Source organism: Juglans regia, chromosome 10 (genome assembly GCF_001411555.2).
Source record: "Juglans regia cultivar Chandler chromosome 10, Walnut 2.0, whole genome shotgun sequence".
Taxonomy (NCBI): Eukaryota; Viridiplantae; Streptophyta; class Magnoliopsida; order Fagales; family Juglandaceae; genus Juglans; species Juglans regia.
This window is the reverse complement of record NC_049910.1, coordinates 29,940,632-29,956,382: the sequence shown is the minus strand read 5'-3', so window position 1 is coordinate 29,956,382 and position 15,751 is coordinate 29,940,632. Positions and strand designations below refer to the sequence as shown.

Genomic DNA, 15,751 nt, shown 5'->3' with positions numbered 1-15,751 from the left:
TTTCAACCCCGCCCCGGTAGCAGGGGGTGGGGTTGAAACCGCATCCCGGCCCGCCCCCCGCTCAACCCAGTGATTCACTATATCTATAATTTTTTTTGGGTCTAAAATTTTTGTTAGACCGAAATTATAATAGAATATAATTATAAATTTTATTCAACAAAATATAAACTCATTAGAGTTTTATTTTGGATTGTCTTGGCCTCTTAGGTCAACCAAACCGTTGATATTTGCAGTTCATACTCCACCTAATACTCTTGCTAGTACTGCTATGGTGGAGTTAATTGATTTTGACAAAGAGATGGAACTCAGAGCTCGCGAGGTCTATCTTTGATGACTATGATGCTACAGCTATATTGCAAATACCCCTTTGTATGCTAAATAGTATTGATAAATAGATCTCGTATTATAATAACTCTAGAGTTTTATCTATTAAAAGTGCTTATCATATTTAGAAGTTGTTGATGGATAGAGGTGTAGGGGAGCCTTCTACTAGTAATACAACAAACTCTCTTTGAAAAAAGTTATGGAATTTGTAAACTCCCATGGCAGTCAAATTGTTTCTGTGGAAGGCCTGTAATAATGCCCTACCTACAAGAGCTAACTTACAGTTGAAACCAGTAATTGACTCATATCTATGCCCTATTTGTAGACTTGTAAGAGAGGATGTAGTACATGCCCTATGGAATTGTGCAACAACTAGGGATGTACGAAGTGTCTGTTGCAGGAAAGTGCATAAGCGAAATGGAGATTTTCAGAATTTTCTTAACCTTATTTTGTTTCTCAGTGATGCTCTTGATTCCCAGGATTTTGTAGAAGTGGCTGTCATAATGAGAAAGTTCTGGTTGAGGAGGAATGCTGTGATCTTTGATGGTATATTCAAGAACCCAAATACTTTGGTTTCTCAAGCTGTGGAACAACTGCAGGAGTATCAAGCTGCAAGAAATGACAATGTTGACAGAAATTCATTGGATCAGTTTGCATCAATTCAGTGGCAAGCTCCTCAGGAAAATTATTTAAAAGCAAGTTGGGATTAGCAATTGATAAAGATCATACTCGAATTGATATTGGTATAGTGATCAGAAACTGTATGGAAGAAGTCACTACCATCATGAGGGAACCTAGTGTTGTTTGTTCTAATCCAACTGCAGCTGAAGCTCGTGCAACACTTACAACTTGCATGTTTTGCAAAGACTTGGGTTTATCACATGTTATATTAGAAGGTGATGTAGCAATGGTTGTTCATGCTATCAACAAATCTGACATAAATCTCAGCAACTATAGTCATATAGTGGAGGAAATCAGACTTTTCTTTCATGGGCATGATGTTTGGCTGTGTCAATATGTTAAAAGAGATGCTAATCAAGTTTTTCATGCTTTACCTAAGAATGCATTATCTTGTAATAAAGTTCTTATAGATGTGGAGGAAGTCCCTCTATGTATTTGTAATCTTGTATTCTTTGAACATATGTCTATCTAAGAAGCTTTGTTACATTTAAAAAAAAAAAAAACCATTTTGTTAAAAAAAAAAATGCCACGTATGTGAGTGGAATAGGAACTTAGTATGTTCTATGTTGCATTACTCGTAGTAGTGATAGGGTTACTACCTTCTTATTACTCATTTACTACTTGTAGTGTATTTGAAGTTTTTTTTTTTATCATTTTTTTTGAAGAATTTTTTTAACATCCTTAATCATTAATAAAAATTAAAAAATATATAATTTTACTAATAGTCACTTTTTTAACTATTAAGTAAAATAAAAAATTAAAAAAAATAAATAATAAATAAATAATAAAAAGGTAATAACCCTATCACTTTTCATTATTTTTCCACCCTAATAAACTTTTCACAATTAAATGCGAATGTAAAGAAAGATAAAACACAAGCAAAAATTTCCCAGCCCCATCTTTCTGCTGACATGCCGTGATTTCATTGGTCAACGAAGGAATAAGAGAGAATAAACAGAAAAAAAAAAATAGAAAAAGAAAAAAGAGGATTCCCGCAAAACCCTAAGCAGAGAGGAATCGGGTAACAGAAACGTTGAGCGGGCAGTGGTTTTTCTTTCCTATGCTCGAACAACTTATATATAAATATAAGAAAGAAAGACAGAATGAAGGTGATGATAGTAGCGTCGTCCTTGGCCGCCCTTTTCCTTGGTCCGGTTTCTCCCTCTCCATTTTTCTCCTTCCAGCGCCTCTCTCACCTTCACCCCTCTCCTTCTCTCCCCGCTGCCGGTACTCTCTCTCTCTCTCTCTCGAATATGAACTTGTTTGTGGACTTTATCACCCTTTTCAGCTTCCTAGGGTTCCAAGTTTTACACATTCTAACGTTTCAATGCTTAATTATTCTCTGTTTGTCTGGATTTTCTTTCCTCTGAGCTTTTGCGGCAACTTAACTAAATTTTAATGCAGTCCCTATTTTTTGTTCTCTAATGTGTTCAGAATGTCTCGTACCATTTATCGTGCTCTTTTGAGTCCTAGAATTTGATTCGAAGTCGTTTTCTCATGAATTCGTTATAATTTAATGTTTTCGATGCGAAACTAGACAGACTTGTTGAGGGCGACATCTAGGAGGCTCATTTTGGCATCCAAGGTACAATCAGTTTCAACAATGGCAAAGGTAAGATAATACAACCCAACCACTTGCGCCTGTTAGTGTTATTTTTTTTTTCATCAAAGATAATTTCTTTCAGTTTCAGCGATGGCAAATGTAAATTAATACAACTCAATCACTTGCGCCTGTTAGTGTTCTTCTTGTTTTTTTTTTCATCAAAGATACTCTTTTCATTTCAAGTCTGGATGTGGAATATAGTGGGCGAAGCAATGGATTATTTTGGTGCCAGTTTCTTTGCTAATTTTAAAATGCAGTGCGATCGAGTTGTCGCTGAAGGAATTTGCATTGTGCCACAGGAGGAACAAAATGTGGGAAATGTGAAGCAACAGTTGGCCAAACTGTTTGAGTCAGCACTTAATGCAACAGTGCCTAATGAGCCAGATGTAGAGCCTTTGGTTGCTGCATGCACTGCAAAATTTGGTGATTACCAATGGTAATGCTCAGTTTTTGTCACGAATAATATATGTGAAATTTAGGCAAGGGATTTACCCCGGAAACTGTTTTTTGAAATATATTTAATTCTTGGCCTCAGGTTTCATATGGAGTTCTTTTTGGCCGCTAAACTGGGGTTTTCTTTGTTGCAGTAATAACGCGATGGGCCTATGGTCTAAAATAAAAGGAAAGCAAAATGAATTTAAGGGTCCTCCAGCTGTTGGACAGGTATTGACATTGACATCTGTGTTATGATTGTCTAGTATACTTAAAAAAAATTGTCTATTAGACTTCATTTGATGGTATGGGATGTCATCAGTACATTTTTTGTTTTTGTTTTCAATTCATAGGCCATAATGCGAAATCTCCCGCAATCTGAAATGGTAGAATCGTGCTCTGTTGCTGGGCCTGGATTTGTTAATGTCGTATTATCCAAGAATTGGATAGCCAAGGTGTGCGCATGTCATTAACTGTTTTTTTTTTTTTTTTAGAACTTATCTGTGCCTTTTATTTTCAATATGTGAAGGAACATCTCCTTTACCTTTCATAACATCTTATCCGAAGAAAGGGAAGACAGAAAGGAAGAGAATGATTTACTTTATTGTAGCTGATATAACTGATTTTTGTGGTGGCTCAACTCTAAATATTGCTGCTGCAGAGTCTTCAAAAAATGTTAATTGATGGTATTGATACATGGGCACCACGGCTTGCAATCAAAAGGGCTGTTGTTGACTTTTCTTCGCCTAATATAGCTAAAGAAATGCACGTAGGACATTTAAGATCTACTATTATTGGGGATACGCTTGCCCGCATGCTTGAGTTTTCACATGTCGAAGTTCTTCGGCGAAATCATGTTGGTGACTGGGGGACACAGGTATTTCCAGTTTATGAAACTGCATATTTATTACACTGTAGCTGTATGTGTTTGTTGAGGGTTCGAGTTTTTTTATTCTTGCTCTTTGTATATAATACCATTTATTCTTGTCACCTTTAAATATAATCCATAAGGTTGGACTTATGAACCTCAGAAGCAAAATGATTTCTCGATATACATGGTGAACAAAGTTTATTTTTTAAATTTTTTGCTCATCTAACATAGTGTTTGCTCGAATATGTCTTCCTAATTGGATTAGGGCATCACATGCATGCTCTTGTTTGCAACTTTCATATTACTGCCTGGGTAATCTTGTAATGGCATATCCCTTGTAGATTACTAATAAACTTTTTTTTTTGATAAATAAATAAATTGTATTGATCAAAGAAAGGCAAAGCCAGTACACAACTTTGATGCCCTAACTAGGTAGGCACATTAGAGGCAAGAAAATCATGAAGGGCCATGCCATTAATTAATAAACATGAGATACAACACTGATGCTGTGTATGTTAGAGACTAGGTCACTGTTGGTGTAAGAATCAATCACACTTAAGTGCAAATGTTGCTTAGAGCCTACAGGCAAAGCGCAAGCGCACCTAATTGAAAGCAAAACTTAAGGTTGCGTTTGGGTAGTGAGGTGATCTCAGATATTCTGTAATAGTAATGAAAAAGTAATGATAGAATATTAAATAGTAGTAAATAGTCATGAAAAGTAAATGAAAAGTAATAATAAAATAATGAATAGTAGTCTCCACTACCCAAACTAGCCCTAAATGTTTTTTTTTTAATTTTTAAAATAGAGTTATTTCTATTCTCAAGCCGGTGTGTAGAGCACACCATCCACATCACTTAAATGGTAATATTTGATTTGTAAGATTCAAAATTCAAAATTTAAAATTCATTTTCCAAATCAAATGGTCATGTATGTACTTTACTAGGTGTCCTGGAAAAAGTAATTGACAAAATAGAGTTTTTCTAAAAAATAATGTATATTAACAAAATATTCATAAAATACAGTAATTTAAAAAAAAAATGATTACGTGCAGCATATGAACTTTTTTTTTTAGTATTGGCATTTGATGTCCTGGAAAAAGTCTTGACTAATCCCAAAGCTGCACAGACTCTCGGAAAGGAGTTTTCCACAAATGCACCCGGGTAATTCAAGGGGAAATTCTCTAGTTTGATGGCCCCTAAAAATTGTTTGCATCCAAGGGTTCGAACCTTAGACCTGGAGGGAGCATACCACAAGACCAAGGCTCCTACCACTTGAGCCAACTGCTAGAGGTTAAGGGTCATAAATTGTACAACTGTAAAATACAAGCTGTCATATATGTTATTACAAAAACAAGATATGCCGAGTGAAACAATGATTGCGACAAATAACCGGGTTTGGGGTTTAACTATGTAAAAGATGTTCTCCGAGATTCCTCACAATAAAAATATATAGTTCTCTTGTGCTTTTCAAAATATATAGAACAATGATACTTAATAATCATAATCAAAATAAATTTCATGGTTAAACCAAAATACTAGTCAGAAATAGAATGCAATCTGAATGTGTATATCATCATGATCATCACTAAGTCAGACCATGATTATTGTCACCAAATATTTTTAATTCATAAATTAATGGCCCAGACAAACAATGATAGCTAAAACAGATATTACACACACACACACGTTTAAAAAAACTACAGAAGTGCTCTTTTTACACTTTAAGCTCACTGAACATGACATTTTAATATCTTGAGCTAAGTTATTCTATAATGCCGGGAAATATCCCCATTGCCCCCCCCCCCCCCCTTCTGTACCATTTACACATGTTGCGTGAGTACCATTACCATATAGCTAACTCGTCTATGTGTTTTGCAGTTTGGTATGTTGATTGAATTCCTCTTTGAAAAATTTCCAAACTGGGAAGATGTGACTGAAACAGCTGTTGGAGATCTTCAGGTGAGTGTAAACATTAAGATTATGTAGTCATTTCCACTGTATGATTCTCATACTTTCAATTTTTATGCTTTAGGACATTTATAATAAATTATTTTGTTGCCCATTTTTAAGAAATAAATTTTTTAAATGAATTGTGATTCTAATTTGAATGGGACTTTTGTAGGCATTCTATAAGGCATCGAAACAGAGATTTGACAGTGATCCTGAATTTAAGGAGAAGGCACAAAAAGCTGTAGTTCGACTCCAGGTGATTTGTTTACTCTTATTGCTGAAGGACTGAAGTCGAAAGATAATGCAATATATTGGAAACTGTTTAAAAATTGAATATTTAGGGTTCACGTAATGTCTGTTGTTTCCTGTTTTTCTATTCTCCCCTAATTGTGGTGCTTTTGCTTTTTATACTTCCTGTGTACTCAGGTTGTACCCTTATGTGCTTTTTGTAAAATCCAACTTATAATTGTTGGCTTGTAATGGCTTAACTTTTGACAGGGTGGTGAAGAGAGGTATCGTAAGGCATGGGCACAGATTTGTGAAATCAGTCGGAATGAGTTTAATAGGGTTTATCAATGTCTTGGAGTTCATATAGAGGAAAAGGTATGCAAACTTTGTGTCATGGTGCCCTGAGATAGTTATTGACTTCTGTTTTCTCCTAAATTATGTTCATCAAATGGAAAAATTGTATGTTTTCATCTGACTTAGGTAATAGAATGGTGGGATGGGGATGGTACAGATATTAGGTTTGGATTGAAAAACTTTTCAAAAGCACAAACAACCATAGAACTCATCTTGTGCTTGACTATTCCTTTACAGAAACATTTGCCCTGAGTTTTGGTCAATGTTCCTTATAAGCTTTAGTTCGAAATTTTCAATAAAAAAAGATTTATTTCTAGATCAGGTTTGTAGGTCTTCGTGTGTATGATTATGTTGAAAATAGCATACCTCAAATGCAACTTTAAAACAGAGGAATTCTTGCCATAATAAAATTGAATTGACCACGAGGCATAAAGTGGAGAGAATTACCTTAAGCTACACAATATTTCTTTGAGAACTTTTTTTTATTTTTTTATTTTTGTTTCATTATGGTAGTCGGTGGGGATGACAAAGGGTTGGTGGAGGTTGCTGTTACATTGAAAGTGCAATGTGAGCTTTAGTAATAGACCTGCTGTACCTAAGTGCCTTTGTGGTATTGAATATTTGCACATGGGAGTTTTTCTCCCTTTTATGGGTCATTTGGATTGTTTAAAAGTGCCATTTTTTCAATATCTTCTGGAACAATAGATATCTTGTGGAAAAAATTTGTTTGTTTGACTACGAAGAGAAACCCTAACGTAGAGAAAACCACCGCCGTCATCTCTCACCCAAACCCTAAGGCACTAACCTGCATGTGACACTCAGGTTAGACACCCCACAATAGACTAGACCGACGGACTCCGACGACTCTGTTGAGGGCATTCCGGCATCGGTCCCCCTCCGGCGATCGGGATTTCTCAGGATCCTTTTGGTTTTGTCGACACAGGTGGTTTTGCTCAGGTAAGACAGTTGCAGATCCCTGCCACTGCCACAGACAAGATTGACGGGCTCCAGCAACTCCTCTGGGGGCAATCTGGCATTGGTCCTCCCTCCGGCGATTGGGATTTTCTCAGAAAACCACTACTTTGGTTTCGTCGGTGCAGATCTGGTGTAGTCTGGCATCAAACCTACATTAGATCTGCATTTTATTCCCATATAACATTTTTTCTACTTGAGATGAAGAAGTGAGATGATCTTGTGATTTGGGATCAGAGGATGACGACGCGCGATGCAGAATTGTCTCAGATGGAAGGTGAGAGGTGGAATAAAAAACTTTCGTTTTTACGAAAGAGCTTTCGCATCTCTGAACGTAGTAAAAGGATGGCTAAGTTCATGTGTCTATGTGAGATGACAACATCATGGGTTGCTAAGGGGATAGAGGATTGTTTAGAACTCCTCTGTCATGATGGATTCTTCAAGGAGCTAAGGATGGGCAATGGAGTTCTCAGCATTCAACATCATATTAACGCAAGGGGCATTTTTTTGCAACTCTCAGAATTCTGGGATGGAAGGAGGAAAGGTTTGTTGGTGATCCCTGAAGGCGCAAATGACATTGGATGGAAAGGTTTTCTGCATTCCATTCAAAGCGTCACTGGGTCTAAAACCTCTATTCTGAAGTATGTAAACGGAGGGGAGTTTGTTGATGGAAAGACAATGGGAAGGCATTACTCGGTCAAAGGTGCCTCGTACGCCTCGGTGTTGAGGTCACCGGTGTGTATTGTGGCTAGAATAGCTCCGAGGCATAAGGAAAGGGTAAGGCACTTGTAGGAGGAAAAGGCTGTCAGGTGACACTGGGAGAAGTGGAGGGTAAGCACGCGCCTCATGTGTTGCATGGTGGAATGGGCGCCTCTGTCGGGTGTTTGAGGGTGGCAGAAGTGGAGGGGGAGGGTCTTATGGGCTGTCATAGCTCAATTGACGAGAGTTATGGAGTATGTGAGAGATCTTATGATTAAAGTGTATAAGTGTTTGGACCTGATCATGGGTTTGGGTGGTGGGTAAAAAACGAACGAGGGGGGGGCGGGGGGTAGATCCTATAGGTTTAAAGGCCTCAAGTTCGCCAACAAAGGGCATTTAGACGCCGTCACAGATAGGGTCATTGGACGCCAACATTACTGTTCACGCTGGTGTCACTAAGGACATCGGCAGCTTGCCGTTTGATTGCCCTCAATCACCAGTTGCAAATGGGGTTGGTACCCTTTTCCAGGGTTCACTTTCAGTTGAAGATGGAGGTCTTTCCAGGGTTTTGAGTACTTTGGAAGAAGCATATCAGCCTCTTTCAAAAGATGAAAATGGGGTAACAGAAGGTAGTGCTTCCCCTACCTATTCTATGCCTCCTAAAGGAGCAGTAGGGTCTAACAAAGTGGCACAGAAAAGGTTGTTGGGGGGTGGAGCTCCTACAAGCAATGTTCTCGTTGATAGAACGATGACACCTATGCCAGAGTTGAAGCAACCTTTAGTGGTGACAACAACAATATAGCTGTTGAGGAGGTTCGGGATTTTGATGTAGGATATGGTGGGGAGGGAATTATGGGTTTGTTGTTGGTGCCTTGAGGACGAATGTTTAGGATCGGGAGTGCAGTTGGGTATTTGGGGACAATGTTGTTCTCCTGATTTCTCGTCCTCCGATAAACAATATAGCGGGTTCACCATTGGATTGAGTTCTGCCTAAGGTTAACGAGATTCAGTATTGTGTGGGGATTTCATATGAAGGATGTGAAGACCAATTTAAAGCACTACTCACTGCGATTGAGGTGGGCCTCTCACTGGAGACCAAATCAAGATTTAAGAAAAGTAGGGAGTTGAAGCATCTTTTTTGGGCAATCAACTACGACGCTAAGGGACATAGTTCAAGTCAAGGGAAGACTAAAGGGAGGGCATTATGAAGCTGTCCTCGTAGAGGGAGTTTCGGGTGGAGTATTAGTCTTACGGGAAATAAGGGCTTGAGTTGGGGAGGTGTGTTCTATTCCCATTTGGACTTGCTGTATTTTGGATAGATTTCTAATTTTTACAGGCTTATTGGCCATTAAGGGCTCTCTAGTATGGGCTAGGTGTTTTCTTGTATGCGTTCAGTGTACTTGGTTACTCCGATTGTTATTAATATATATATGTATATATAATATTTTTACTTATAAAAAAAAAGAATATTTGCATATGCAATGACATACATACGATACTGAATAGAAAAATTCCAATTTATAGTGAAAAAAATTGACAATTACAAGATTGTTGTTTTTTTTCTTTAAAGTCGCAAGAAATGCAGATGGACCCTTTCTTCATGTAGACTACAAAGTTCTTAGTTATTATATTTATACTGAGTTGCTGAAAAGTAGGTAAGAAATGAAGTGCATATTGATACTTTTAAAAAAATTATGCACATATTTAAATATATAATTTCTTGCTGACAGGGGGAAAGTTTCTACAATCCATATATTCCTGAGGTTTTGAAGGAATTGACCAGTAAAAATTTAGTTGAGGACAGTCAGGGTGCTCGTGTGATCTTTATTGAAGGGTTCAATATACCTCTTATTGTTGTGAAGAGTGATGGCGGTTTCAATTATGCTTCAACTGATCTAGCAGCTCTTTGGTTAGTATTTTTCTTCCTACCATCATCCTAGTTAATTTGAAATTTGAAGGTAATGATTCCTTAGTTTTATTGATATGAACCCGGTTCCCATCATTTATGATGCTTTAGCTGTTCTTGTATATGCATTCCTTCTACTCCCGTTCCTTCTCTATTTGTATGTTCTTGTATTTGTACGTTTAAGCCACTGGTTCTGGGGAACTTTGGAACTCTTTTGTTCATTGCATAACCAAATATTCGTTGGATGAGATATGCTATACTAGTTGATATCTAACATATACTGATGGCTGACCATGGGGATTTTTTCTAACTTCCTAAACATTTTAAACTGAAATTTTGGATATTTGATAGTTTGGAAGACATCTGATTGTTTGGCTATATACATTGTTTCCTAAATTTTCTCCCTTGTCACCCCTCTTTTTAACTCTCGAAAGTTGTTTTCTTTAAAATAATCATTTTTGCAAGAGTTATATTTGTGTTCCTGTAATGGAGGTCTTCAAACCACTATCTTTCCGATTCCATTTGCAGTGATTATTTTATATTTTTTGCCACCCCTTCTAACCCATATTATGCTAATATCTTTGCACTGATACTGGTCAATTGTGGTCGACCATTATCGTGTGAATCAAGGGTCACTGCTCATTAACATGTTCATTTGGGATAAGGCCGTTACCTATGTAGTTATCTCTAGAGTTTGTGTAACTCATTAGACTGCTGAGTGGCTGCAGAATGGGGAGGATAATAAGTTCACTTTTATTGACAGTGCCAATTATAATGTATAGGTATCGCCTTAATGAAGAGAAAGCTGATTGGATTATATATGTTACTGATGTTGGCCAGCAGCAGCACTTTGATATGGTGTTTCGGGTATGTGTCCAAAGCCTTAACGCATGTATGATTTTTTCATTCATGCACGTTGTTATTAATCCAAGTGCTCTTACTGATAAAAAAAATTAATCTAAGTGCTCTTGTTCTACATTAATGGTCGTAGCTGTTGGACAGCCATCTGAAGTAACTGCTTTATAAGTCGGGGGATGGTACCATTGCTTATTGATCAGAAGACACATTTGCTTCTATATTTCAGGCTGCCAAACGAGCAGGTTGGTTCCCAGCTGAGGATAACACGTATCCTAAAGCTAGCCATGTGGGTTTTGGACTTGTTCTTGGAGAAGATGGGAAGCGCTTTCGAACTCGCAACACTGAAGTGGTTCGGTTAGTCGATTTACTTGATGAAGCCAAGAGTCGCAGCAAAACAGCTCTTATCGATCGTGGTATGATACTGAATGGCCTATTTTTTCATTTACTTGTTACAATCATTGTTTTGCTCGGTGTATCTTTTTTTTGTAGATGTTAAGACGGATTGTATTTTACAGTTGTAAGGTTTATGATCCTTAACCCCTAGGGGTTGGCTCAAGTGGTAAGAGCTTTGGTTTTGGTGGCATGCTCCTTTTAGGTCTAAGGTTTGAAGTCTTGGGTGCAAAAAATTTTTAGGGGCCATTAGACTGGGGGAATTTTCCATTAAATTACCCTAATTGCACTTGTGAGAAACTCCTTGCTGAGCTTGTGCACCACCGAGATTAGTCGGGACTTTGTTCCCAGACACCTGGTGCCAATGAAAAAAAGATTTATGATCCTTAATATGCCTATTTCCTCTCAATAACATTTGTAAGTACCAAGCTTATGAACTTTTGAAGTCTATATAATTCTTCTATCTTTGTCAGGCAAGGATGTAGAGTGGTCTGAAGAGGAGCTTGAGCAAACTGCCGAGGCAGTAGGTTATGGTGCTGTCAAGTAAGCTACTTATAATCTTGTATCTACATCAATAATATGCATAATAAGTCTCTTAAGTACCTGCAGATTAGTCTGGTCTGTAAGTATCAACTTTGTAAGACCTCAAATCTCTGGCTGTCTTACAAGGTTGGGGGCCTCCTGCCAGCTCATGGTTTGATTTGTGTTGTTCATTTCAGTCCATTCAAACAGCCCGCTTTCTAGATGATCTCTATAGAAGAGGGAAACTAAAACACCTTTTCCAAATTAATAATTATATCCATTTAAGAAAAACAGCCCATGGGCTGAATGGCACAACCCCTGGTCTTTATGGACCCTGTGATACAATGCTGGGGGTTTACCCCTACTAGGGCTATACTGCTCTCTTCAAAATTTCATAGCAAAAAGATTTTAAAAAAAATGTCAATTTTAGTTTGTCTGTAATATTGCTTTCTATCCTACAGATAATACCATGAAGTTTGGAATTCGTATAAATAGTCCTTGTCTATATGGGGGTAATATACATGATGCTTATTCATTTAGGATTCTGGAGACTGGAAGGAAAGAGGACCTGGGTAGGATAGCTTCCTGGCCTAGGCAGTTTTAATGTGTTTTGTAGCTGGAAGATATTAAAGTTCAGAAGATATTAAAGTTCAGATAGTGAAACAGATCATGACATACATTTTTATTAAAAACAAGGTCCACGTAATACTACTAATTCGCTCTTGCTGAAAAAATTTCAAACGTATACAACAAATTTTGTTACATGATTGTGAATGATTAAGAATTTGGTGGCTTCATGCATGGCCTTTCTACTTTACTGGAATGAACAAATCTTTCCCTTTTTGAGTGTTTAGTAATTTGATTCTTTTTTTTTTTTTTTTAAAATGGTTTTGGCAGGTATGCTGACCTGAAGAACAACAGATTAACAAATTACACGTTTAATTTCGATCAGATGCTAAATGATAAGGTACTTATTAAAAGAAGGAAAAAAAAATATGCTAGATGATAAGGTGCATTTAATATTCACTTGTTATTGGTGTGCAGATTATCTGAAGCTAAGCTATGAAGCTATTAATTTATTAGATCAGTTTTGTGTTAAGAATCCGTTTGCCCATGCCTACTCTTGTATTTTCCGTGTTACTGTTTTTTTCACTGATTTTGCGAATCACCTTCAGAGCCTGGCTATGAAGCGGATTACTAATTTTTTTTTTTTTTTTTCTAAAGAGATTCCTACTTTGTTATTATAAGCTTTTCTTCTTCTTCTTCTTCTTCTCTCTCTCTCTCTCTCTCTTCCTGCCATGCATGTTTTAGGTGCTACTATTTGCAAATACTGCTTTATTACCTCAATATAACTAATATTTGTTACGAACTTACCTAAAATTGATATGCACAGGGTAATACTGCTGTATACTTGCTGTATGCTCATGCCCGAATCTGTTCAATCATCAGAAAATCTGGTAAAGACGTAGAGGAGTTGAAGAATGTAAGTTCAATTCCCACTTCAAGCAGTAATTATTCGGGTTTACCCAGGTGTACCCAATTCAATTCAATTGAGAGAACTCAGATGCCATATATCTTTTTTAGCCTGATTGAAATTATTAGCTTGTTTTGCACACGACATTGCTGTAAAGCGACTTAATGTTAATAATTAGTTAATTTACTTGTTGATTGAACTCGAATGATGGTTTGGTTCTTGTATTTGCTTTTTTGATTGAGACAGACCGGGACAATAGTGTTGGATCATGCGGATGAGCGTGCATTGGGGCTTCATCTGCTACAATTTTCCGAGGTAGGATATGCATAAAAAATAATTTATCGATCTCATATTTCTTGAACTTGGGGCAAATATATCTTTACGAGCTGACATGATGTGCGGATCTGACCACTGTAACTGGCATTCCACTTTTCAGATTGTTGAGGAGGGCTGCACCAATCTATTGCCGAATGTGTTGTGTGAATATCTCTATAATCTGTCAGAAAACTTTACAAGATTCTATTCCAACTGTCAGGTAGGCTCCACATACGTTCAATCTCATGCTTTATATTTATGCTGTGCTGTTTAAATCACACCATCAATTTCTATTTTTTCTTGATTCTCTGTTCAGTAAGATGGCATAAACATATTCCTATTTCTAGAGAGAGATCAAAAGACGCAAATGAAAATAGGGATCAAACACATGAAAACTCTCCGAATTAACCTGTTTTATATTGAAACTTGGTCAGGTCGTCGGTTCAGCCGAGGAAACGAGCAGGCTCTTGTTGTGCGAAGCGACGGCAACTGTGATGCGGAAATGCTTTCATCTCCTTGGAATAGTACCTGTCTACAAGATATAATGTTATACAATGTATCTGCTGCTCGTATACCCCAATTAAATGGATCAATATACATTCAATGTATGCCATTCATTTTGTACGGTATTTGGTTTCCAAGTTTTGGTGAACTTCCAATATGGCTGTTGGATATTTATGTGGATAGAGCCGCAAATGTAAGGCTTTTTAAAGTTACAAAACTGAACCCAACAAGCCGTAAATGCACATAAGCCAACGTGCAGCCAAGACTTTGTTCAAGCAAACTGGCATTTTGGCTTAACCGATAAACCAAACTAGTGGGTTTGATCCAGTACCCATTTTGGTTCGGTTCGGTATCGGTTTTATTTTTCTTAAAATCAGTCAAAATTAATCCGATTTTGATTTTTCTTTATCTAAAACCAGATCGGATCGAACTAGATCCGATCATATGTATATTATAATTTTTTTATATTGTACATAATTTTTATATATAATATATAATTATATATAAAATAGTTCTGTATTATATAATAAATTACTAATTAATATAATATTAAATTTATTGTATTAATAGTTATATTAATACTATATCACTATAGTTTATGATACAATTATAATATATATTATAATCTACTACAATATATTATCATTATAGTATTATATATTATAATATATTATTATATAATATATAATATAGTATATTAAAATCAGAAAATTGGATTGAATCAGATCGGAACGGATAAAACCGGAAGTATAGGGAGATAACTAGTGCGGAATCGGTTTTTGAAAATTCAAAACTGGTGTATACTGATTTAGTTTCAAATTTTGTTCAAAACCAGACCAAATCGAACTAGTTACACCCCTAGATGAAATGGATTATGAATCAAACAATCCATTCTTAAAAACTGATATTCTTTGATTCAGTTTGTAGAAGGCTATTGTCATTGTATATGATTTTTCATAGACCAAGCCACTTTTTGTTTTTTTCTTTTAAGAAAAATTTTATACACCATACTCTAATCTTACTTTCATCTCATTAAGTACGATGCGATACATTTATCACTATTATATGATAAAAAAATATTAAATGTGTCACATAATGATAATAAATGATCATTAATAGTGATAATAAAAAAAAATTATATGATAATAAATTATCATTAATAAATGATAATAAAAAAAATATTAAATTATCACTATTAAATGATCATTTATTGTATATTTTTTTATCATATAATGATAATAAATATGTCACATATTATTTTATATGATAAAAATAAGATAAGAATATGGTGTATAGTATTACTCTTCTTTTACAAGATGGGAAACTTCTTATACTATAAAAGAAGATGAGAGAGAGAGAGAGAGGATGTACTGCCAATTTTACCAACTTGGTAAAGTTTTGTATTTATTTTGTATGGAAGTGGTCTTAACCAAGGTATTGATTTTTGAGTTTTGCTACTCAACTTCCATCACATTACACATTCTACATTTTTTTAAATTTTTAAATTTTTAAATTTTTTTTAAGTTTATTTTTCTAAAATTATTTCAAATTTTTTATTTATTATTCATATAATAAATATTTGATAAAAAAAATAATACAAATTAAAAAAAAAATATGAAACGTGGAGTATGAAAAAATCATAAAGATTTATTCTTGATTTCCTCTCTT

General features: G+C 35.9%; 1 protein-coding gene across 2 annotated transcripts; it reads left to right on the top strand.

Moving 5' to 3' along the window:
• The first annotated feature begins 1,975 nt into the window (after positions 1-1,975).
• Positions 1,976-14,295, top strand: LOC109002835 (arginine--tRNA ligase, chloroplastic/mitochondrial-like). Of its 2 annotated transcripts, none has more exons than XM_035694605.1 (18): positions 1,976-2,232; positions 2,543-2,617; positions 2,908-3,044; positions 3,196-3,271; positions 3,394-3,495; positions 3,702-3,917; positions 5,790-5,870; positions 6,034-6,117; positions 6,360-6,464; positions 9,845-10,023; positions 10,803-10,887; positions 11,105-11,291; positions 11,742-11,811; positions 12,688-12,757; positions 13,184-13,273; positions 13,511-13,579; positions 13,701-13,799; positions 14,014-14,295. In XM_035694605.1, exons 2-18 carry the CDS (start codon positions 2,609-2,611, stop codon positions 14,122-14,124), a joined length of 1,770 nt encoding a protein of 589 aa, XP_035550498.1. In that variant the 5' UTR covers positions 1,976-2,232; positions 2,543-2,608; the 3' UTR covers positions 14,125-14,295. The 2 variants fall into 2 exon arrangements, with proteins under 2 accessions (XP_035550498.1, XP_035550497.1); XM_035694604.1 differs by having other exon boundaries at positions 2,006-2,232; positions 2,547-2,617.
• Positions 14,296-15,751: the final 1,456 nt, after the last annotated feature.